This window comes from Lynx rufus, unplaced genomic scaffold, assembly GCF_022079265.1.
Source record: "Lynx rufus isolate CCGP_SWC_20201006 ecotype Redwood Valley unplaced genomic scaffold, mLynRuf1.p SCAF_3, whole genome shotgun sequence".
Lineage (NCBI taxonomy): Eukaryota > Metazoa > Chordata > Mammalia > Carnivora > Felidae > Lynx > Lynx rufus.
Genome location: NW_025814845.1, coordinates 70,010,558 through 70,035,882, shown reverse-complemented (window position 1 = coordinate 70,035,882; position 25,325 = coordinate 70,010,558). Strand labels below are relative to the sequence as shown.

The 25,325-nt window shown below is 38.2% G+C and overlaps 1 protein-coding gene across 1 annotated transcript in view; it reads right to left on the bottom strand.

Moving 5' to 3' along the window:
- HERC6 (HECT and RLD domain containing E3 ubiquitin protein ligase family member 6) overlaps positions 1-25,325 on the bottom strand; it is a 60,004-nt gene that overhangs the window by 9,880 nt on the left and 24,799 nt on the right. Inside the window, 9 exon segments of the mRNA XM_047091592.1 lie at positions 893-1,036; positions 4,433-4,594; positions 5,875-5,982; positions 6,286-6,399; positions 11,529-11,689; positions 14,063-14,252; positions 18,054-18,147; positions 21,296-21,355; positions 22,239-22,360. Coding sequence (XP_046947548.1) covers positions 893-1,036; positions 4,433-4,594; positions 5,875-5,982; positions 6,286-6,399; positions 11,529-11,689; positions 14,063-14,252; positions 18,054-18,147; positions 21,296-21,355; positions 22,239-22,360 — 1,155 coding nt within the window.

The following is a 25,325-nucleotide window of genomic DNA, read 5'->3' as shown; positions in this document are numbered from 1 at the left end:
ATAAGCGTGTCCCCTTGGACGATACTGCCCTCAGCCTAGGCATGCTGACAAGGACAAGCATATGGGTCAGGGAAGGTGACTGATTCTGTCGACCGTGAAGGTGGGTGGAAAGAAGAGTCCTGATGAAACTGGATTCACTCTTCTCTCCACACTTGGTAGTCGGAGATGAGGGAAAACACTGGCCACATCTTGGTAGGCCATCACTACCATACAGCCGAGAGACCACTAGCCTGAACACTCTAAATACATTTGTAACATTTAGCCTCACAATTACTGTAAGTAAATAGGGCATGTAGATTGAGGCTATGAGGTAAGTGGCCCAAAGCCATTCACCTGCTAACATCAAGGCTGGCACTGGAATAGAAATCTTAGAATTTATATAAAATTCTAGGAATTCAAACTACTCCACAGTGACGGAAATCAGATGAGTAGTTGGGGTTGCATGGGCATGCAGCAGGGGAGTGGGGAGAACGAAGCGGGGGAAGAATGGCATTAGAAAGGGGTATTAAGAAATTTTGGGGGATGATGAATATGTTCATTATTTTGACTGTGGTAATAGTTTCATGGTATATGCATACATATATCAAAACTTACCAAATCAGACACCGGATGTATCATAGTCCATTGAATCTCAACTATACTTCATAAAAGCTGTTTAAAAATTTAACGTGCATAGAATCACCTGGGGATCTTATAAAATACATGCTCTGATCTGGGGTGGGGCCTGAAGTTCTAATAGTTCCAAGAGATGCTAGAGCTGCTGCTCTGGATCATGAGTAGCAAGGCTGTTTATATGATCTAATTTTACATTATCATGTATGGTTTCATGTTGCGGTATATGGTATACTTTTTCTGTTCCATAAAACTGTAAGAAAATAAATAAGAGACTCACGCTGACAGGAAACCACATGTAGGAACCCTCTTCAGGATATATGAACATTCCATATTCTGTCTTGGTCATCTCTTCAAATATGCAGTGGAAGAACTCAGATTTTACCCCTTCTCCCACAGAACAAATTTCTTTAATAAATTCAATCTGAGGAAAGAGAACACTCCCGGGCTCAGTTTTAAAATACAATGCCTTGATCTTTCTGGAAAAGTTTCAAACCTCCTGCAGCCATCAGAATTCCTAGAAACCCACACCCCTTCGATCCCACACCTCACTCAATTTCCTGCTGAGCAAGCGGATGCCACAAACCTATTTATTGTCTGATTATTGTATGTGTGTGAGTCCTTTACACTGTCATATGAACTAAGTAAAGGAGGATTCTAGCCAGACTTAGTATTCACCAATTATGTTGACCAGATTCTTGAACAAGATTTTGATATGCTTCAGGTCCCTGGAACACTAAATTCCCTGATTTTTCTCCCTTAATGTCTACCTTCATCTCATCATTCAGACTTTATAGCTCTGGCTCTAGTCAACAGCTGTTTGGTTTCTCCTGCCTCTCCCCTCATTAGAAACTCTGATAAATTGGGGCGCCTGAATGTATCAGTCCATTAAGCGTCTGACTCTTGATCTCAGCTCAGGTCATGATCTCACATTTGTGAGATCAAGCCCCATGCTGGGCTCAGCACTGACAGCATAGAACCTGCTTAGGATTCTCTCTCTCCCTCTTTCTCTGCTCCTCCATTTCTCTCTCTCTCTATCTCAAAATAAATAAATAAACTTAAAAGAAAAGAAAACAAAACAAAAACTTCTGATAAATTGCCCTCCCAGTCCTTCTGGGTTTAGCAGCTTTGAAAGAACCATCAGACCTAACTGTCCATAGCCCTCCTGTAGGAAGTCACTATGAACTGTCCTTTTCTTTTTCTTTTTTTTCCCCCCAGTTCTATTATTTATTTAATTTTATTTTTAAGTAATCTGTACACCCAACGTGGAACTCAAACTTACAACCCTGAGATCAAGAGTCACATGCTCTACCAACTAAGCCAGCTAGGCACCCCTTATTTATTTTTTAAGATGTTTTCTCTCTTTTTAAGTTTATTTATTTATTTTGAGAGAGAGCAAGTAGAGGAGGAGCAGAAAGAGAGAAAGGAGGAGAGAGAAAATCCCAAGCAGGCCTCTCACTGTCAGTGCAGAGCCTGATGTGGGGCTCAAACGCACACACCACGAGATCATGACCTGAGCCGAAATCAAGAGTCAGACGCTTAACCAACTGAGCCACTCAAGCGCCCCTATTTTTTAAGATATTTTCAAGTTAAACACTTTGACACTGAACACATATGGCAGCTTAACCTACCCAAGTATGAGATTTAAGAAGCCAAAACTGTTCTAGCTTTATTAAAAGAAAAGTTGTGCTGCAGAAATTGTCCTTTTCTAAAGTTGGGGCTCTGTGGCTAAGTACTATCCCAGTTTTCCTCCTACCTACCTTTCTAACTACTTTTCCACTTCTTCCCTGGCTAATTTCTTTTTATCGTTATAATATAAGCTTCACTAAGCATTCACTTTCTCCTTCCTTTGCCCGGAAGATCTTATCTCTGCCACTTTGATGAACCAACTCCTTGGCCACAGACCATCATCTCATCTCCCAACGGCCCACGTTGTGTTCCATCTGGATATCCCAATAATAAATTAAGCTTACTTCCAATTTGCTAATTTCTACTCGCTGAACACTGGCAAGTCTGCCTTCACTGTGGTCAGGACCCACTCACAAGTGGCCTCAACAACCTTGCCTTGTTAGGAGTCTGTATTTTGATTGGCTCTGTCTTGAAGCTCAGCTTCCTACCTCTTTGTCATCTCCTGTGGGCAGAATAATTTTCTATTGATTTCCTCATAATCAAAATTTAAAAGAAAGTAGATACAGAGGGAGATACACAACTAGAAAGTCTGGCCTATAAAATAGCTTCTTTGTTTTCCATTTAGTCCCACGGTGGAAAATATCCCTCTCCTGTCTGAGTGCTACCCTCCAGGTTCTGGCTTCCCCTCTGAGAGCCTACGTTATCCTCTCATACCAGGAAAATCTACTCCCTTCTGTACAGAGTCCAGCTTTTATTTAAAAAGTTACTCATTCTGTGTCCTCAACAGGGCAAATGATCTGAGCTCCAACACAGTAAAAACCCTACAGGTACCCAAAAGGATGAAGTGAAAGATGATTAGAATTAGAACCAATACAGTAGAAACTCTGTGACTAAAACCAGAGCCGGGGGCACCTGGGTGGCCCACTCAGTTAAGCCTCCAACTCTTGATTTCAGCTCAAGTCGTGATCTCACGGTTTATGAGTTTGAGCCCCATGTCAGGTTCAAACTGTCAGTGCAGAGCCTGCTTGGGATTCTCTTTCTCTCCCTCTCTCTGTCCCTCCCTCTCTCTCTCTCTCTCTCTCTCTCTCTCTCTCTCAAAATAAATAAATAAACCTTGAGGCACCTGGGTGGCTCAGTTGGTTAAGCTTCCGACTTCAGCTCAGGTCATGATCTCTCGGTCTGTGAGTTCGAGCCCCACGTCGGGCTCTGTGCTGACAGCTCAGAGTGTGGAGCTGCTTCAGATCCTATGTCTCCCTCTCTCTCTGCCCCTTCCCTGCTCATGCTCTGTCTCTTCGCCTTTCAAAATTGAATAAATATTTTTAAAAAAATTTTTAAATAAATAAATAAACCTTAAAAATAAAATAAAACTAGAGCCAAAAAGTAGGAAAAGTATCTATTCTACCAGCTGCTTGTCGATGGCATTAATAGCCCAAATTCTGTACCCCTCCTCGATCCATATCTGTTTCATGTAACTCTGCAGTTTCTCCCATTAAAGAAGCTGAGTATATTTCATTGCCCTTGACTTGGGTTCAGCCATGTAACTTGCTTTGACTAAAGCAACTTTAGTTGTGTTATTAGGCTTGCTAACTTGTACCTCTGGCACTGAAGTGAGAAGAATACTATGCTTGCTGGTCCCAGGAAGATGAAAAGCACAGGAAGCAGATCCAAACTGTCCCAGCCAAGCTTAATCTAGCCTAGATCATCCAATACCTAGCCAACTCCCAAATATGTAAACAAGTGCAGACAAAAATCAATAAAGCCACCCAAATGAATTCGATCTAAATCAGCAGATCCTTAGTTGAATTTCAGATCTCTATAATAAGTTATTGTTATTTTAAGTAATTAAGCTTTGGGATGGTTCACTATGCAGCAATTTTGTAGTCATAGGTAATGAATAGTTAACACCTAATCCCAATATTCAGTTAAACATCCCATAGCTTTTCTCTAAAGGGTAAGCAATTTTTTTTCTCATTTTTAATTAAGGGATCTCTGTGCCTGGTGTGGTGCTCAGTCTTACAACTCCAAGATGAAGAGTTTCATGCTGTACGGACTGAGCCAGCCAGGCACCCCGGATTGTGGAAAACCATACAGCTGATAACTATAGTTGCAAAGGCAGGCTCCTCCTTTACTACATTATATAAATGTTCCCCTTTCACATTAACAAAAATGTCCAGTGAGACTTTTACTGTACCACTAATAATTTACAGAGGTCAGTGTCTTCAACTTGGCTTAACTGAAGCAGAGCATCTTCAACTAGATGACTTCGTCTGACTCTAAGTGTAAATGTAGGGTGTCCATCCTTTTCTGGCAGATTCACTTGCCCCCAATCCAGGTATTCTTTCTGTTTTAAGCCCTAAAAAAAGAAATATTTTAGGAATCTCATAGGAACACTAGGAAGTGTTTAATATTTCAAATAAACATAGTCTGCATAGCATATACTTATGCCTACTACTGCTGTATATACTCATACTGTAATTATTTAAGAAAAAAGGGCATCATAATCTACACTACATTGTGAAAAACAAAGAGATCACAGAATCTGTGAAACCATGGCATCTAGGAATTATATACAAGGAATTAGTCACCATGGAGGTACAGCTAAATAATTACAAGCTATCTCATTTGTAGTAAACATGATCCTTTTTTAAAAAACATTTTTAAAAAGTTTTTTAATGTTTATTTTTGAGAGAGAGAGAGAGAGAAAATGCAAGTGGGGGAGGGGCAGAGAGAGGGAGACACAGAATCTGAAGCAGGCTCCAGGCTCCAACCTGTCAACACAGAGCCCGATGTGGGGCTTGAACCCACAAACTGTGAGATCATGATCTGAGCCACCCAGGCACCCCTGGCAACATTTAATAATTAAAGAAAAAGGATTAAGCATCATTCCACTTTCCTGTGTGAATGTAGCCAAGTGGCCCTGGTTGATGAGGAAAAGTTCTTTACAGAATTTAGTCAGTAACTTTGGAAGTAATGATAAGATTAGAAATAATGCCATTGTGCAAACTTCAACCAAAACAATGGATAGAATTATTAAATAAAATGTTGACGCAAGGGCGGAGGCACCTGGGTGGCTCGGTCAGTTAAATGTCCAACTCTTGATTTTGGCTCGGGTCATGATCCCTGGGTCATGGATCAAGCCCCATGTCAGGCTCCACATTGAGTATCAGGCTGCTTAAGATATTCTCTCTCTCTCTCTCTCTCTCTCTCTCTCTTCCCCTCTGCCTCTCTCACCTGCTTTTGTGCTCTCTCTCTCTCTCAAAAAAAAAATAAATAAATAAATAAATAAATAAATAAGATAAGTAAATAAATAAATAAAGCAATTAATGGGAAGCATTAAAATGGAAGAATCATGTGGCCACCACCTGAACCCACTGAAGAATCTCACCATGAATAAGAGTGAAACAACCAGAAAGGATGCACTGAAGTATGGAGAGGTGAAAGAAAATTGGGACTGGGATTTGCTTTAAAATACTTCAGCTAAAATAGTAACAACTAAAAAACAAGTCAGAAATGGGGAAGTGCAGCAAAATGTTGATGACTTCTGAAATTTTGTGATAGGGCTCACTACACCATTATCTCTATTTTGTATATGTTAGTAATTTTACATAATAAAAAAAAGTAGAGCATACATACCATTATTTTTAAATAGGACTCAGCTTGTAATAATTTAATTTTGGATGGCAAATTAAAAATAAATGGAAAATCACTGAAAATAATGGGACTGAGGTTTTCCGCAGGTATCTAAAAAATAGAAAGAGGTAATAGTTTTAACAATTAAAAGGGGGAAAAACTTTTTCCCTTTACCTCATCACTGTAAATTGTTTTGCTCTATACTTTTTGGAATCTGTTTTTAAGAATTCAAATTATCTAGAAAAAATTTCTAAGAAAATGTATTTCTAAAAAAATGATCATCTAATTTAGCAATTTAGCATTGCAGTGAAGAAATTTTCAAATCTTGATTTATCAAAGAGATACCTACATAACTATTAATATGTCCTCGTATAAAAGAATGAAAATTTTCAGAAGGAAAAATATTACTCTTACTAGGTTGTTATCCCTAAGGAACAGTCTTCTTCTGTCTTCATGAAAGTTCAGCAAATAGAAGAGTTCGTTTATGTTGAAAGTATCTTCTGGTAGTCGACACCTAGCTTTATTTACCTTAAAGAAAACATGACTTGTTAGTTTTATTTTCTATCAATAAGTGATTTTATATATATATTACATATATATTATATATGTATATACAATATATATTATACATGTAATATATATAATATATATAAATATAATATGGCTATTATATGATTAAAGCTCTATAAACCCAATGCATTTGTCAATGATGAAACAGAGTTCTATAAAACTTCCATTTTTTGATATATAATTTACCTAATTTTCATAAATACTGTAAAAGATAGCAGATGTTGGCAGTGGAGGTTAGTAAAACAATTCTTAGGGTACAGGTTTACTAGAAACAATTTCTAGATCTTGAGAATAAATCACCATAAAGGGGTGCCTGGGTGGCTCGGTTGGTTGAACATCCAACTTTGGCTCAGGCCATGATCTCACAGTTCATGAGTTTGAGCCTCATATTGGGCTCTCTGCTGTCAGCCCAGGGCCCACTTCATAACCTCTGTCTCCCTTTCTCTCTGCCCCTTACCCACTCGTTCTCTCTCTCTCTCAAAAATAAATAAACATTTAGAGGTGCCTGGGTGGCTCAGTTGGCTAAGCGTCCAACTTCGGCTCAGGTCATTATCTCGCGGTCCATGAGTGCGAGCCCCGCATCGGGCTCTGTGCTGACAGCTCAGAGCCTGGAGCCTGTTTCAGATTCTGTGTCTCCCTCTCTCTCTGACCCTCCCCCGTTCATGCTCTGTCTCTCTCTGTCTCAAAAATAAATAAACGTTAAAAAAAATTTTGTTTAAATAAAAAAATAATAATAAATAAACATTTAAAAAAGGCACCATAAAAATCCAAGGAACTTTTGATAAATTCAGCCCTTTCTCCATTGATTAATATTAATTTTTCACATACTACTTGTCAGGTGTGAGACAAAACATAGCTAAAAAGTGTCCTTGCTGACACATAGCTTACAGTCTAGTACAGTAGTCAGCAAACTCTTTCTTAAATCCAAACAGTAAATATTTGAACTTGGGACCATACAATACCTGGTGCTATTCAACTCTTCCATTTTGTAGCACAAAACACCCTTAGACAATATGAAAACAAGTGTGGGTATGTTCCAATAAAACTTTATTTACAAAAATATGAGGCTACCCATGGGTTTGATTACCAACCCATAGTCTAGTAGATAAAAACAAGTAGTCAGGCATGGAGGATACAATTTCTTTTTTAAAATTTTTTTTTTTCAACGTTTATTTATTTTTGGGACAGAGAGAGACAGAGCATGAACGGGGGAGGAGCAGAGAGAGAGGGAGACACAGAATCGGAAACAGGCTCCAGGCTCTGAGCCATCAGCCCAGAGCCTGATGCGGGGCTCGAACTCCCGGACCGCGAGATCGTGACCTGGCTGAAGTCGGACGCTTAACCGACTGCGCCACCCAGGCGCCCCTACAATTTCTGATTGGAGAAGGACTTAAGGGGTTTAAGAAGGCTTTCCAGAGGAAGCAATTCTGGAAAATCAATGCTCTAAATAAGCCTCTATCATATCAAATTAATCCAAAAGATAGAAGACAGGAAATAAAGAATCTAAGAATATAAATTAAGGAAGTAAGTAACACATACAGGGGAGAGGATCAACAAGTAAAAAGATTGGTTCTTTAAAAAACTTTCTGGTAAGACTTTGTAAAAGGAAAAAAAACACACAACCATTATCAAGAATGAAAAATGGGATAAGCCTATAGATTTTGATGTGTACTTTTTCTTAATGAAAGAAGTACATTGCAAAACATCTTCAGTCTCATAAAGTTTCTTCCTTATCAAAATTCCCAATTATATTGCAACTACGTGGATGAAACTAGAGGGTATTATGCTAAGTGAAATTAGTCAGAGAAAGACAAAAATCATAGGACTTCACTCATATGAAGACTTTAAGAGACAAAACAGATGAACATAAGGGAGGGGAAACAAAAATAATATAAAAACAGGGAGGGGGACAAAACAGAAGAGACTCATAAATATGGAGAACAAACTGAGGGTTACTGGAGGGGTTGTGGGAGGGGGGATAGGCTAAATAGGTAAGGGGTATTAAGGAATCTACCCTGAAATCATTGTTTCACTATATGCTAACTAATTTGGATGTAAATTTTAAAAAATTAAAAATAAAATTAAAAAAAATTCCCAATTATTTTCTGCCAAACATTTTCCTTATATGCATTACTTTAAAAATATATGTATGGGTCACCTGGGTGGTTCAGTTGGTTAAGCGTCCAACTTCAGCTCTGGTCATGATCTCATGGTTTGTGGGTTCAAGCCCCACATTGGGCTTTGTGCTGACAGTGCAGAGCCTGCTTAGAATTCTCTGTCTCCCTCTCTCTCCGCCCCTCCCCAACTCATGCTCACGTTCTCTTTCTCAAAAACATATAAACATTAAAAAAATTTTTTAATAAAAATAAATTTAAAAAAATAAAATGTAAATGAAAAAATACCTGACTCCTCATGATTCTTATTTGTCTTCTTAAGACTCCAATTAGCAATTCACCATAGCATCAAAAACAATGAAATTGTTTACGAATAAATTTAATCAAGGAGGTGAAAGACCTGTACACCAAAAACTGTAAGACTTTGATGAAAGCAATTGAAGGAAACACAAATAAATGGAAATATAGCCTTTCTTTATGGATTAGAAGAATTAATATCGGGGCACCTGGGTGACTCAGTCAATTAAGTGTCCAACGCTTGGGTTTCAGCTCAAGTCACCATCTCACAGTTTCATGAGTTCAAGCCCCACATCGGGCTCCTCACTGGCAGTATGGAAGCTGCTTGGGATTGTCTGTCTCCCTCTCTCCCTGCCTCTCTCCAACTTGTGCCCTCTCTGTCTCTCTCAAAATAAATAAATTTAAAATAAAGAAGAATTAATATTGTTAAAATGTCTATAGCACCTAAAGTTATCTATAGATAAGATGTAATCCCTCTCCAAATTCCAAAGGCATTTTTCACAGAGTTAAGAAAAACAGTCTTAAAATTTATATGAAACCACAAAAGATTGAATAGTCAAAGCAGTCCTGAGAAAGAAGAACAAAACTGGAGGCCTCACAACTCCAGATTTACAACTATACTATAAAGCTATAGTAATGGTACTGGCATAAAAATAGACTCATAAACCAATGGAACAGAATCAAGAGACCAGAAATAAAACCTCACAAAAATGGTCAACTAACATTTGACAAAGGAGCCAAGAAAACTCAATGGGGAAAGGATAGTCTTTTCAATAAATATTGGGGCAACTGGATGACCATATTCAGAAGAATGAAATTGGACCCCTATCGTATACCACTCAGAAAAATTTACTTGAAATGGATTAAAGACTTAAACATAAGACCATAAAACTCCTAGAATAAAACCTAAGGGGAAAGCTCCTTGACATTGGTCTTGGCAATGATTTTTTTGGATATGACAACAAAAGCACAAGCAACAAAACCAAAAATAAGTAAGTGGGACTACCAAAAACTAAACCACAAAGTTTCTACACAGCAAAAGAAACAACAATAAAATAAAAAGGCAACCTATGAAATGGGAGAAAATACTTGCAAATTGTATATTTCATAAGAAATTAATGTCTAAAATATATACAGAACACATGCCACAGATCAAACAAAACAATCTAATTTTAAAAATGGGCAGAGGAACTGAATAGGTGTTTTTCCAAAGAAGACATACAGATGGCCAACGGGTACATGAAAAGATGGTCAACATCCATAATCATCAGGGAAATGCAGCTCAAAGCTACACAGTGAAATATCACCTCATACTTGTTAGAATGGCTGTCATCAAAAAAACAAAAGATAAGTGTTGGCATGGATACAGAGAAAAGGGAACCTTTGTACACTGCAGGTGGGAATGTTAATTGGTGCAGCCACCACGGGAAACAGTATGGAGGTTCCTCAAAAAATTAAAAACAGAACTACCATATGATCTAGCAATCCCACTTCTTGCTATATTAAAAAATATATTCATCTGAATAAATATATTCACTTCAAAGGAAATTAAATCACTATCTCAAAGAGATGTCTGCATCCCCATGTTTAATGCAGCATTATTTACAAAAGCCAAGACAAGAAAACAACTTAAGCATCCTGGATGGATGAATAGATAAAGAAGATGTATATAAACACTGGAATATAATTCAGCCATGAGAGAGAAGGAGATCCTGCCATTTGCGACAGCAGGGATGGGCCTTATCCTAAGTCAAATAATTCAGAGAAAGAAAAATATGTATGATACCACTTATCTATGAAGCTGAACTCAGAAACAGAAAGTAGAATGGTGGTTGTCAGGGAGTGGGGGAAATGGGAAGATATTGGTCAAAGGGTTCAAACTTCCAGTTGTAAAATGAATAAGTATAGATGTATCAAAGCAATATATTGCACACTTTGAACTCACACAATGTTATATGTCAATTATGTCTCAATAAAGCTAGGTAAAAAAAAAGAAATATACTACTTTAGATGAGCACTGGGTGTTGTATGGAAACCAATTTGTCAATAAATTTCATATATATAAAAAAAAATAAAAAAAAATAAAAAAGAGATTATTTAAAAATTTAAAAAAAAAAAAAAAAAAAAGAAATACCAGTGCATTAGTACTTCTGAAATGAACTAATTTTTGTACCTAATGTTTTCTCCTGTTGAGATTGATATTTTATCGTGAAATTGGTTTTGATTGCCATTTAACAATTTATATTTATAAAATCATCTTACTTTAGCCAATTATTTTTAATTGAACAATACTAATTTAATTCTGCTCTTTTACTTAAAATGCTCTGGCTCCTCCCTATCCCCCAACAATCATTAGGTTTATTAGTAGGCTAATTTTAAATTACTTCTGGATTACGTTGTGTACTGTACTGAAAATAATCATCATTCTCATTTTTTAGTATTTGTGCATATGATATATGTGATATATATTATGTATAACCTGTATATAAAATATGTAACATATATGTAATATATATGACTAGAGTCTAGCCATTAGCAAAACAAGCAAAATTCTGAATTACTAAGAACTGAATAAAATATTTTGTTTTAGAAATAAAATAAGACTCCAATTGGCTGAGACCTAAAAGTTTTTAATTGAGTAAAATCATATATATATATATTCAAATGAACCCTTACCTTATACACTTCTTTCACCATTCCTAGAAGAGCTTTAAGATTGCAGTGATTCTCATTGGTTTCAATTTTAGGCCAGGAACGCAGCTGAGAGACGATGGCAGTTTTGAGCATCTGGACCAGTGTATTGAGAGAAGATTCTTGCAAAGATCCCCAGCACTTCTCTGGGGGGTATAAAATCAGCCATGATAAATATGCACCCTCCAAAAAAATCCTCAGTTTCTTCCAGGTTCTTTAATGTATGAAATAGATAACAGTTTCCATTTCTGATGGCAAAACCCATAAAATATCTTGTCTCGGTACCATCCTGGACATTTATTACTCACAGATGTGAAAAAAATGTTTTTCCCTCATCAAATATCATTGGAATTGAAAGTTCAAATGTAGGATTCTGAAGAAATTTGTTGATAGCTCATATTAATACTTGACTACGTGATTGATTTCATGATTTTCAAACAAAATTCCATAGAGTATCTATAAAATCTGAAAACTTACATGATAATACACACACATGCACACATATAATGTCATCAAGGACATTTTTGATTTGAGGAAAATAAAATATCTCTTCAGACTTTATGAACACCTGGTATATATGGATATATTTTTTAAATTAACTCAATAACAATATTTTAATATTACTTTGTTCCAACCTAGATATTCGTATCTTTAAAACATAATTCTCAGAAAACAAACCTATCAAATATTAAAATAGCTAATTTAATTAAAATAATATGACCCAGATGTATGAAATGCAGACTTACATAGTAGAGATTCCATAAATGGACACAAATACACAGGACACTTGAGTATATGATAAATGTGGCATTACATATTAGTGGGAATGAGACAGATCATTCAGTGAATGTATGGGAAGAACTGAAAACTCTTCCAGAAAAAGATAAAGCTTAATCAAGATAAACTCTGAATGGATCGAAGAGTTAAACATAAAAATGAACCAATAAAAAGTCTAATAGAAGTGGGGCACCTGGCTGACTCAGTCAGTAGAGTATGTGACTCTTGAACTCAGGGTCATGAGTTCAAGCCCCACACTGGGCATGGAGCCTACTTTAAAAAAAAGTATGGGAAATTTTTTTTTAAATTTCAGAGGGAGTAGGCTTTTTGAAATATGATCCAAACTCAGCAACCATATAAGAAAATGTTTACATAGTAGGCTTCATTAAAATGTTTTCAAATAATTATGCATGTGAAAATTCCACAAAATAAAAAAAATTAATAACCCAGAGAAAAAAGACTTGTAATTCATATTATTGATAAAGAATTAGTTGCCTTAATCATTTAAAAGCTTCTAAATAGGGGCGCCTTGTTGGCCTAATCAGTTAAGCTTGATTTCAGCTCAGGTCATGATGTCACGGTTGTGGGATCAAGCTCCATGCCGGGCTCCATGCTGACAGCACAGAGCCTGCTAAACTTTAAAAAATAAAATAAAATAGGGGTGCCTGGCTGGCTCAGTCAGTTGAACATCTGACTTCGGCCAAGGTCGTGATCTCACAGTTGGTGGATTAAAGTCCCACATTGGACTCGCTGCTGTCAGCACAGAGCCCGCTTCAGATACTCTGTCCCTCTCTCTCTCTGTCCCTCCCCTGCTCACAACTCTCTTTCTCTCTCTCAAAAATAAACATTAAAAAAATAAAGTAAAAACTAAAATAAAAGCTAAATAAAAAAGAAAAACACTAACAACAACACATGGGAAAATGGGTTAAGAAGGAAGAACTGACAGTTTCCAGACTATAATATACAAATGGAACTGAGATATAGGAAAACCAGCACAATCTCATTCATAATGAGAAAACTAAAATTCAAATTAAGAGACTTTTTTCTTCAGAATGGCAAATATCAAAGTCTAATAATACTGTAGAAAAATGTGTGGGCTGATGCTCTCATATTTGTTGATGAAATGTAAACTGGTATATCCTCTGTCAGGGTTGCCATGTTGCACTGACCTGCAGTTTATTTAGATTACAATGTGGACGGCGGCCACTTAAAGTTCTGTGGACGGTCTCTCAAAAATTAAAAAAAAAAAAAAAAGTTAACGTTTGTGTTTTTTTGAGAGACATAGCATGAGCAGGGGAAGGGCAGAGAGAGAGTGAGACATAGAATCCAAAGTGGGCTCCAGACTCTGAGCTGTCAGCACAGAGCCCAACATGGGGCTCAAACTCGCAAACCATGAGATCATGACCTGAGCCAAAGTCAGACACTTAACTGAGCCATCCAGCTGCCCCAAAATTTCTCAAGTTTTAAAACATAAACAAAAAGTTTTCAAGTATAGATTTATTTTGACTGGATCCTCTATGGTTATTAAACTCTGAAGTCAAAGCCATGTCCAAGTCTAAGAGTTACACATGCTTTGTATAAGAGTAATGATTATAATAATGTTAGGTTAATCTTTTCAAACATTCACATACCACATACCCAAACATTTGTGTATTTTTAAATCTTCTATCCAAAATTTGCTCCATCTTTTACTTCAGTGATTGTTGAGAGTACAGATAAAATGAAAAATTAATCAAACTTACTCAGGACTCGTAAAGATCAGTCACTCATTTTACAAACAGCTTCTGCATATGGAACCACCAGACTCCTCCAGTTCTTAGAATCATGCATCACAGGACATTCTGGGAGCAGAAGGAAAACTGATAATGCTTCTTGGTGTGAAGAATGACATGGAAGAGCTCTGAGCAGATTATCCCTAAAACCTGTAGTTATCTGTAGTTGAAAGGATCAGGGAAAGGGCCCAGAATATATTAGGTACAGATTATAGTGAAAAACAAGCTATGGGACTAGGGGTTTCATTCCACTATTTTCCAATGGTGTAATCATTTAGTTTTCCTCAGACCTTCTGTTCAAACTCCATAACTCCTTGCATACCAAATGCCTCTAATGTATTATGTGAGAGCCATCCTCCCTATTTTATACTGGGATGCATGAAAGAAATAAAGTGAAGTCACATGTGCATGTATATGCTGTGTGAATCATGGACTCAATTAGAGACTGACACATCAAAGATGCATACCCAAATCTATGACTTAAAATCCAACATGGCAGAGATAATGGCATACGTTCACCTCACCAATACTGTTTCATTTTCCTTCTAGGTTCCCAGGAAGATGGCATTTCCCAGCCTCCTTTGCAGTTGTATGGGGCCATATGATTGAGTTCTGGCTAATGAGATATGAATGAAATGTGTATATGAAATATGTATATCACTTCTAGGCATGACCCCTGCAACCTCTCATGTAACCTTCTATACTCGCTTTCCTTATCTGCCAACTGAATACAAAAGATCTACTGGAGGATTTCATGGCTCCAGTGCCTAGAACTCCAGAAAAAAGGAACCCAAATCACTCCTCAGTGAAACTATGCAGAGGTGGGAAGGGTAGCAGAATATACCACTCAAAGATATGCCACTCTGGGGGCACCTGGGTGGCTCAGTCAGTTAAGTGTCCGACTCCTGATCTAGGCTTAGGTCATGATTTCATGGTTCATGGGATCGAGCCCCATGTCAGTCTCTGTGCTGATGGTGCGGAGCCTGCTTGGGATTCTCTCTCTCTCTCTCTCTCTCTCTCTCTCTCTTCTCTCTCTGCCCATCCTTCACTTGTGCTCTCTCTCTCAAAATTAATAAACTTAAAAAAAAATATGCCACTCTGGCATGAGGATTATTTTGAGCTGAAGGCAGGTGAGAAAAAACAGGCACAGGACAAGCTCTCTGGCTTCCCTCTATCTACTTGAAAACAATATAAATTCTGCCTGTAAAGGTGTCCTGCCACTAACTTCTGTACCAGGAGAAGGGCAAGAACCTTATCAGCAGAGATGAACAGGCATTGAGAAAGAGTCTACACAGAGGGACAAAACATAAGAGACTCTTAAATACAGGGAACAAATGGAGGGTTGCTAGAGGGGTTTTGGGTGGGGAATGGGCTAAATGGGCAAGGGGCAGTAAGGAGGACACTTGTGGAGATGAGCACTGGGTGTTATATACAGGGGATGAATTACTAAATTCTACTCCTGAAATCATTATTGCACTATATGCTAACTTGGATTAAATTTTTAAAAATAAAAGAGAAAAAGAGTCTACACAAACAAACCTTATGATCTAGACCTTATCTAACATGAGCTTCCCCAGATATTTGCCTTCCTGCATTTTGGCGCCCTTAGAAGCTCAAACTCCTTTTCCTTTATGTTGTCTCTTTACAAAATTATTGTTCTTTTGCTAAGATGCTATATAACCAAGTTCTAACCACGCTTTAGTTACTCATCACTGAGTGTATATGCAGCATGCACACACATATTAATAAACTTCTGTTTATTTCTCTCCCATTAATCTGTCTTTTTTCAGTCTAATTTGCAGGGTCCCAGCCAATGAAACTAAGATGGTTGGAGGGGAAACATTTCCTCTTCCTCCTCTGCATGTGTTTCCTGTCTCCAACCCTCATTGGACTACGATGTGAAAAGAAGTCTTCATTGTGTTAAGCCACTGAGATTTGGAAGTTGTTTGTTACAACAGCTAGCATCATTTATTCTGTTTAATAGATCTTAGATGCTTTTAACAACAGTGTCTACCTCCACATGTCAGAAGGATTAAGATGATATTTGCAACAATAAAAGTACTACATATTATTACATTAATGTTCTTACAATTTATTTTTTTCAGATGTCCAGAAGAACATGATTTATATGGAATGCTAGTAGGCATATATAGGAAAATAATGTCACACAAAGTCAAATAACTTTGAGAAAAATAGGGCTAAAACAGCTAGATTTCTTTTGGTGTATGACATCATAGAATCTTTGATTTACTGATGTACATTATAACTTCATAATAGTATGCAGTGTATCCAAAGTTGTTTCACTTAGAACCTGTTTTCAGGGAGCATTCTGTGAAACTAATGTTCCTTGGAACTCACACTGGGAATAGCACCCCAAGTTATCTCCCATATAACCTAAATAAATTTATTTTTTAAATACATTCTAGGGGCACCTGGGTGGCTCAGTTGGTTAGGTGTCCGACGTTGGCTCAGGTCATGATCTCATGGCTCGTGAGTTCGAACCCCACAATGGACCCTGTGCTGACAGCTCAGAGCCTGGAGCCTTCTTCAGATTCTGTCTCCCTCTCTCTCTGTTCCTCCCCTGCTTGTGTTCTGTTTTGTCTCTCTCTCAAAAATAAATAAACATTTAAAAAATAATAAAATATATTTGATAACATCTATTCTTCTTCATCTTGACAATAAAAGTATCTACTATATATTAAAGAACACTCTACTTTCCCTTCCAAATGTGGGGACCCAAAATGGTATATATACAAGATGACTTGAAACCAAAGGCATGTGGATACAGCTGATGTAGAAGGAAGACTTCAGATCTTCCCTTATCTGACTAAAGTTGGGGCCTTCCAAGAAACTTGGAGGGCAGGTTTCACTGCCAGGTAAAGACCAGCCACTTGCACTTGGATGAGAAATCACACAAACATTATCACAAGCTGTCATATCTTCTATTTGTCCCTCTTAAAGCCCATTTGTCTCCCTGAAAAGTCCAGTTTTCTCAAAGAAACCTCTTCTCCCCCAATCCCTTTTCCCTATTCCCTATTAATTGGTATATAAGCCCTCATCCCTAGCTGTTCAGGGAGCCTCTTCATCTAAATGCTCCTCGCAAACACGGGGAATATTTACTCAGTCTATTAATCCTGTTTGTTACTCAGTCTATTACTCTTTTTTTGTTTGTTTAAATTTTTAATGTTTATCTTTAAGAGAGAGACAGGCCACAAGTGGGGGAGGGGCAGAGAGAGAGAGAGAGACACACACAGAATCTGAAGCAGGCTCCAGGCTCTGAGCTGTCAGCACAGAGGCAGACGTGGGGCCCAAACCCACAAGCCGTGGAGATCATGACTTGAGCTGAAGTCGGACGTTCAACCTACTGAGCCACCGAGGCACCCCATCAGTCTATTACTCTTGTTACTCAGTCATGAACTCACATGAACCTGAGTTTGTAGAGGGAAAATTTTCCAACACAACCCAGAATCATAAAATATCTAACTAGAATAGAGCTTAAAAAGGAACTCCATAAATAAGGAACCCCTCAAAAAGGCAAAGAAAATGTAACCCAAATAGGATAAGGGATGAATTGGTAGCAGATTCATCTTAACTGGATTTGACATTCATCTCAAAAGGAAGAACAGGATTTCTATTCTCCTAGTCCAGGTAAAAATTATCTTACTTCCCAAACTAGTGCTATTTTCATATGTCTACTAATGGTTATTTACCTCTCAAGCATTGGTTTTTCATGTTGAAAACAAAAGTACTGTATTTACAGGACATTTAAACATTCAATAAGAAAGTAAATGCCAGCTTGGAATATAGTGTCTGGAATATAGTAACCTTATTGTGAACACTAGCCGTCTCCCTTATCACAGAGTCCCTCTGACTCAGCTCGCAACAAAATTCAACTGCATTCATATTGGTTCCTATAAAGAAATTCTATTGCTTTATTTCTCAAGTAAATATTGGCTATTACCATGGAAGAAATCCATTCTGTTTTTGTCAACTTCTCGAAGGTGTCTCTTGCCATTTGTAAGTCCACATCAATGGAAATCATTTCTACAGATTGTCTTTGGATACAAGAAATGTAAACAAAACAAAACACATAAACAGATAGAAAAGAATATTTCTAAACTTCATACATACTTATTGCTTTATTTTATTAAATAGCATATATAAACATTTTTCTTACAATTTGCCTCCTTTCAAAATTATCAATTTTTTTGGCACACAAAAATAATTATAAAATTTATATTCTCCTAAAAGAGAGTAGGTTACTATTATTGCTAGAGTAGCTACAAGTTTGGGTTGCAATAATGGCAAAATTTCATAGGCTACATCTGAGAACCGAAAACGTTTACCCCCACACTCAGCCTGTACACTAAAATCTGAAACTACCCCCGCCCCCAACACACACAACACACCTTCCCATCATCTACATTTACATTACTTTAGGATTCCACTGTTTCATTAGCATGACTTCACTATTTCAAAAGACACTAGCCCAGGCAAATGGCTTGATTGTTCATTATAGGAACTTCCTGAAAAGACCCATTAACTCTTCAGTGGAAAGCATTAACAGATAGTTTATGCTCTAAGATTGTCTGAATCTCTTGCCTAAAGTTGTTGCCTTGCTGTTTCCACCCACCCTGGATCACTGTATCTTCTCCCAATCCTAATCAAGCCCCCAGCTTTCCCCTCCCATGTTGAAAGACCTGGCCTAAACCAAACTGCCAATTCTTGATAAATTCCAACCTAGCCTTCCCTCTCAGAAACACTATCAAATCTTTGTTTAGGTGTGCTGTTTTCCTGGGTTCTGTTGGTGATATTTGAAGAGACTTGAATTCTGTCAAATGATTTTTTGTAATGTTCTATCAAGAAATACTTTATGCTTGCTGAATAACTGGTCAAGAGTAATGCCAGGGCTAAAATATTTATGCAAATATTCAAACAAAGTATTTTAAATCTCCCCTTAAAATATTTTGTCCTTTTCAGTCTTTGGCATCTTAAGACCAAACCTCGAGGCTCATCATTCCTGGGAGGGTACTTTTCCACTTTAGAAAGATAATATTCTAAGTGTAGAAAATATTCTATATGCAGTAAGGATTAGCCTGAGGCTAGAGCAGGGGAGAAAGAGAAAACACTGTTTGGCAGAGTCCCTGTCCTCACTTCTTGCCTGGAAGGATGGTAAGAAGAAGAAAGCAAATGGGAGAGGGAGAAGGCAGAGGGAAGCAGTGTCTGATTTCTCTTCTTCCACCTTTGACTGGGATATGTGGGGATGAACAAGGATGCTTTTTTTGGACTCTAGAAAAATACTGTGTTGCGGCTGCAAGTGGGAAGCCATGGCATTCAGTTTCCCTGGGTTTCTCTGGTTCTCACAAGAAGTTGTTGGACTCAACAGTTCCTCCTGTCCCCTTGAGGAGTGACTGAGAGTGCAGCTGGATTAAGAATCAGTGGGACAGGAATGAAATCTTGCCATGTGCAAGTGTGTATAGAGCTAGAGTATGTTATGCTAAGTGAAATAAGAGGTCAGAGAAAAACAAATATATGATTTCACTCATACTTGGAATTTAAAAAATAAAACAGATGAACATATGGGAAGGAAAAAAAAAGAGAGACAGAAACAAACCATAAGACACTCTTCACGTTAGAGAACAAACAGGGTTGATGGAGGGAGGTGGGTGGAGATTGGGCTAAACAGGTGATGGGTATTAAGGAGCGCATTTATTATGAACACTGGGTGTTATATGCAAGTGATGAGTCACTAAAACAAAACAAAACAAAACAAAACAAAACAAAACAAAACAAAAAAATGAACCAATGGGACAACCAGGGGTTGCACAGAGGCAAGGAATACATGCAACATGAGTTAAATGAGTGCCACCTACTGGCCAGGTGGGGGTACAAGATGTGTAGAACTTTTCAGAATCAGTCAGGCAGCTTGGGGCCTACTCATCAGGGAGAGATGAGACCTGACCTAGTGGGGGAGGGTTGGACTGAGTTATATCCACTACGGACACACCAGTAGGGCACTGGCCTCCAGAGAAGGCAGAGGGCAGCCTAAGAGCCTTCATGCTCTTATCCTCCTTCTCTCTTAAACACTGTTAAATTAATTAAACAAGGAGGCCATTACACTGGGGGTAGCTCTATCACCATGATGGCCTACATATGCAAACCAAAATCTAAGCCTGTAAATACTTCAGTTATAAAATCGAAACCAAAGTACAACTAGTCACAAACAGCCAACTACATTTTAAGCTATAGCCAATCAGGGGGCCTGGGTGGCTCAGTTGGTTAAGCAACCAGCTCTTAATTTTGGCTCAGGTCATGATCTCATGGTTTGTGATTTCGAGCTCCCCATCAGGCTCTGCGTTCCTGGCACGGAGCCTGCTTGGGATTCTCAGTCTCCCTGTCTCTCTGCCTCTCCTGCACATTCTCTCTCTCTTTCTCAAAAATTAATAAATAAAACTTAAAAAAAATGTTTTAAGCTATAGCCAATCAATTAATTTCCTTTCTTTGCTTCTGCATCTTCTCTACATAAGTCTTTCCACTAGCTCCTGTTGATGGAGTGCTCTAATCACTTCCAATTTGGTGCTTCCCAGTTTGAATCAGTATTTGCTTAAATAAACTCTTAAAAATTTTAATATGCCTCAGTTCATCTCTTAACAGTTCCCAGGCACAGTGTTGGAAAGCATAAAGCGAAGGGAAGAAATATAAGACCAAATATAGAGCATTTCCCAAAGGAACTGTTTATACTATTGGATCAGACCAAGTGTCAAACCAAATAGAGAAATTAGATTTTCCTCTGTAGTAGTGAATCTAGTTAAAGATAAATAGAATCTATTTTCCCTACTGATGCCACCACAAAAAGAACTGCCAAGTGCTGCCTTGGCCTCTAAGTACTGAAGCAATGTTAGAATGATCACTCACAGATACAAAGATCTTGAAAAAAAAGCACATCATTCCTTCCAATCAGGTAACAGAGGAGGGCAGGGCAGAGGAAGTGAACAATGTGAATTAGGAATCACAACTTATAGTGGTCTTGCAGAAAATTACCTTACAAAATGGAAGAATTTTATACCAGCCTATGGTGTTTTCTATGTTGGACTTTTTGTTCAAAGATAACATAATTTACAAATTAAAATGACTGACTTGAAACATTTCATGCTAAAGATTCCCCAGTGTTTCAAATGAAGGTAAATCTCATTTAAAAATTACCTTTTCTTTAAAAAACTTGCAGTCAGACAAGCAGGAGATGAAAATATCATCCTAACTTCGCTGTAAAAGTCATAACACAAGTGTTAAGTCATAGCGTATTATAAAGCAGGCCTCCTTTTATCTTATGCCCAATTATTTAACCGAAGACATGGAATCATTATTAATAAAAACAACTCCTCGGGGTGCCTGGGTGGCTCAGTTGGTTAAGTGTCTGAGTTTGGCTCAGGTTATGATCTCTCAGTTCGAGAGTTCGAGTGCTATGTCAGGCTCTGTGCTTACAGCTCAGAGTCCAGAGCCTGTTTCGGATTCTTTGTCTCTCTCTCTCTCTCTCACAGCTCAGAGCCCAGAGCCTGTTTCGGATTCTTTGTCTCTCCCTCTCTTTCTCTCTTTCTCTCTCTCTCTGCCCCTCCCCTGCTTCTGCTCTCTCTCTCAAAAATAAATACATTTTTAAAAATAAAATAAATAAATAAATAAATATAAAGACAACTGCTCCCTTACAAGTCTTCCAAATTCTGGATATAATTTGTGCTGATAAATCTCACCAAAACCCTTCATAGTTGATTCTACCAAGTCACATATATTTAAATAAAATCCTCCCTTCTGAAAACAGAAATTTATGGAGTCCCAGAGTATAAACTATGAAGAGATAAAAAAGAGTCCATTTTAGTGAAGGCTTTGTGAGACACAAAGCGTTTTTGATTCATCCTGCATCTCTCACCTATCAAGGTGCCTGAGAAACCATATGTCCTCAAGATAGTTCTGTTAAATAAATGATGAGTGAATCAATGACTTCTTCAAACTATGAGGTGGTGGAAGAGAATCATGGTTAAAATGCAAATGCCTTCACAGCAAAGCCAAACCCTCTCTGTCTTATATTTAGCATAAAATGACCATGGCTTCAAAACCAATTACAAGTGACTTATAATTTATCAAACAGAGCTACCTTGTAGCCATTTCATGTTCACTGCTTCCTCTTGTCACTGCCATCCATTTCTCTGTCAGGGACTGGTTAATTTGGCTTATTTCTGGCAGGATTTTCCTGGAAACATTTGTGGAACTAGTATCCTTCAAGGAAGAAAGAAAAATGATTAGGAAAACACAGAGCACGTGCACATGCTGAGTAATACATACCACAGTAAAGCCTGTGACACAGGTGGTAGGGAGGTCCGCCCTCTCAGACAGTGGGGTGTGGTGACAGGAGTTAGGTCATCAGACTGGCCTGGTTGTTCCAGTGCCTAGCTGTGGCCACTTTGCTTGGCCTGAGCCTTAGTTTTGTAATTTAAAAATGGGATAACACAAAATAATTGAAAACAGGGACTCAACCAGGTACTTGTACACCAATGTTCACTGCAGCAATATTCACAATAACCAAAAAGATAGAAACAACCAGTGTCCATCAATAGCATCAACAGATGAACGTCGTGTATTCATGGGGGAGAATATTCAGCCATAAAAAGGAAGGAGATTCTGATACATGATGAAACATGGACAAACTTTGAAAATATTATACTAAGTGAAATAAGCCAGATACAAAAGGACAAATATTGTATGATTCCACTTATAGGAAATCGGCAACTTCGTAGAAAGTAGATTAGAGATTACCCAGGGCTGAGGAGTCATAGAACAGAGACTTATTATTGTTTAATGGTTACAGAGTTTCTGTTTGGGGTGATAAAAAAAGTTTTGGAGATCATAGTAGTGATGTTTGTACAATATTGTGAATGCAATTAATATCACTGAATTGTATACTTAAAAATCATTAAAATAGAAAAGTATATATATATATATATATATATATATGTATATATTACCACAATAAAATGGATGAGATAATATCATCTCTCTCTCTCTCTTTGCTCTTGTTAAGATTAAATCCACAAAACCTGTGGATTATAATTGGTATTCAATAAATACTAGTTTCTTTCTCCCCTTCAGTCAACCATAGATTTTTACATTTAGATCAGTGGTTTTCAAACATTAGTATGCAATAGAATTACCTGGTGATCTTGCTAAAGCATAGATTGTGGAGCCCATCCCCACAGTTTCTGATTCAGGAGTGGAACTCAAGAATTTGTATCTAGCAAACTCCCAGGCGCTGCTGCTGCTCGTGGTGGTATAGGGACCACACTTTAAGAACTATGGTTCAGTTCAATACCTGAAACCAAATGGCTCAGCCAGAGCCGTCAGAAATTACTTGTCTGGAAAGAAAAATCTGTCTTTTTAATGTAGTCTTCCAAAGACATTAGTGCTCTGCTCCATGTTATACCTCTGCCTCCACTGAACTTGTAATGAGTCAGGAAATTAATTAACTAATTAATTAATTATTTTTTAGGTAAGCTCTATGCCCAACATGGGGCTTGATCTCAAGACCCCAAGAGTCACATGCTCTACTGACTGAGCCAACCAGGGACCCCATGAGTCAGGAAACTCTTCATTTTTGTTTAATGCTTAAATAAAGACCTCTTGAACAAGATGTATAACAATGACTTCTAAAGTTCCCTTCAGCCTCCTGATCTGAGTCCTAGGTGTCTCCTCTAGTTCAATCATGAGAAAGCTTTTTTTCTGCCCACATCACTGGCAACTTAGGACAATGAAGTGCTCCCTCCCTATTGGCACTTACACATACTCTCTTTCAGAATCCCAGCTCCTCTGAAGTGCATGACATCTTCTACTGTAATCATCTCCCAGTGTCCTTGTCACTCCCTTTCAACACTGAGAACAATAGTACCTTGCTGTCTCCCTCGGCACTGAGGTGCCTGTTGTTGCTCTTTGCAACTGAAGAACTAATAAACATGATTTATTTCCCACCTGGATGTCTCCATTTTTTCTTTTTTCATATTAGAGAGAGAGAGAGAGAACGTGCGCACATGTGAGCTGGAGAGACAGGCACAGAGACACAGAGAGAGAGAGAGACTCCCAAGCAGGCTCCATGCTCAGTGAGGAGCCTAACACAGGGCTCCATCCCACAATCCTGGGATCACAACCTGAGCTGAAATCAAGAGTTGGACACTCAACTGACTGAGCCACCCAGGCACCCCTGATCTCCCAATTCTTGATCTCATCTCCACACTTTCCTCTGCTCAACTTCAACCACCCATACCCTGGATTAGGGTTTCATATGGATGCTTTTGACATTTTTGGTCAGATAATTCTTTGTTGTGAAGGTCTTGTGCATTGAAGGATGTTTAGCAACAGCCCTGGCCTCTACCTACAAGGTGCTGGTGGCAGCCACCCCAGCATCCTTTCTACAACCTAAAATGTCTCCAAACATTGCCAGATGTTTCCAGGGGCAAAACCATTCCTAGTTGAAAACCACTGCCCTAGGTACAGGTGATACCCTATGCTTTGTAATCATCAATAATTGTTTCGCCTTCTAAAATTTCTATTAGAAACATTCTCTTCTGGTTACCATGCACCATTTTTCTGATTCTCTTACTTTAGAGTGAAACTCTCAATCCAACATTCTTTGATGCTGGAATGAGTTAAGACATTGGGGAATGCTGGAACAGAATACATGTATTTTGTATGCAAGAGGACATAAATTTTTTTGGGGGGAGAGGACAGAATGTTATGGACTGAATGTGTTCCCCCCAAATTCATATGTTGAAATTTTAACCCTCAGTGTGACAGCGTTAACAGGTGGAGGCTTGGGGCACCTGGGTGGCTCAGTCAAGCATCTGACTCTTGATTTCAGCTCAGGTCATTATCTCACAGTTCGTGGGAGTAAGCCACACGTTGGGCTCTGTGCTGATAGTGCAGAGCCTGCTCAGGCTCCTCTCTCTCCGGCTCTCTCTACCCCTCCCTTGCTCTCTCTCTCTCTCTCTCTCTCTCTCAAAAAAAAAAAAAAAAAAGAGGTGGGGCCTTTGGGAGGTGCATGGGTCATGAGGATGGAGCTCTCATGAATGGGACTAGAGCCCTTATAAGAGACTCCAGAGAGCTCGCTTGCCCCTTCTGCTATATGAGGACACAGCAAGAAGATAGCCTTCCACAAACAAGGAAGCAGGTCCTCATCAGACACCAAGTATGCTAG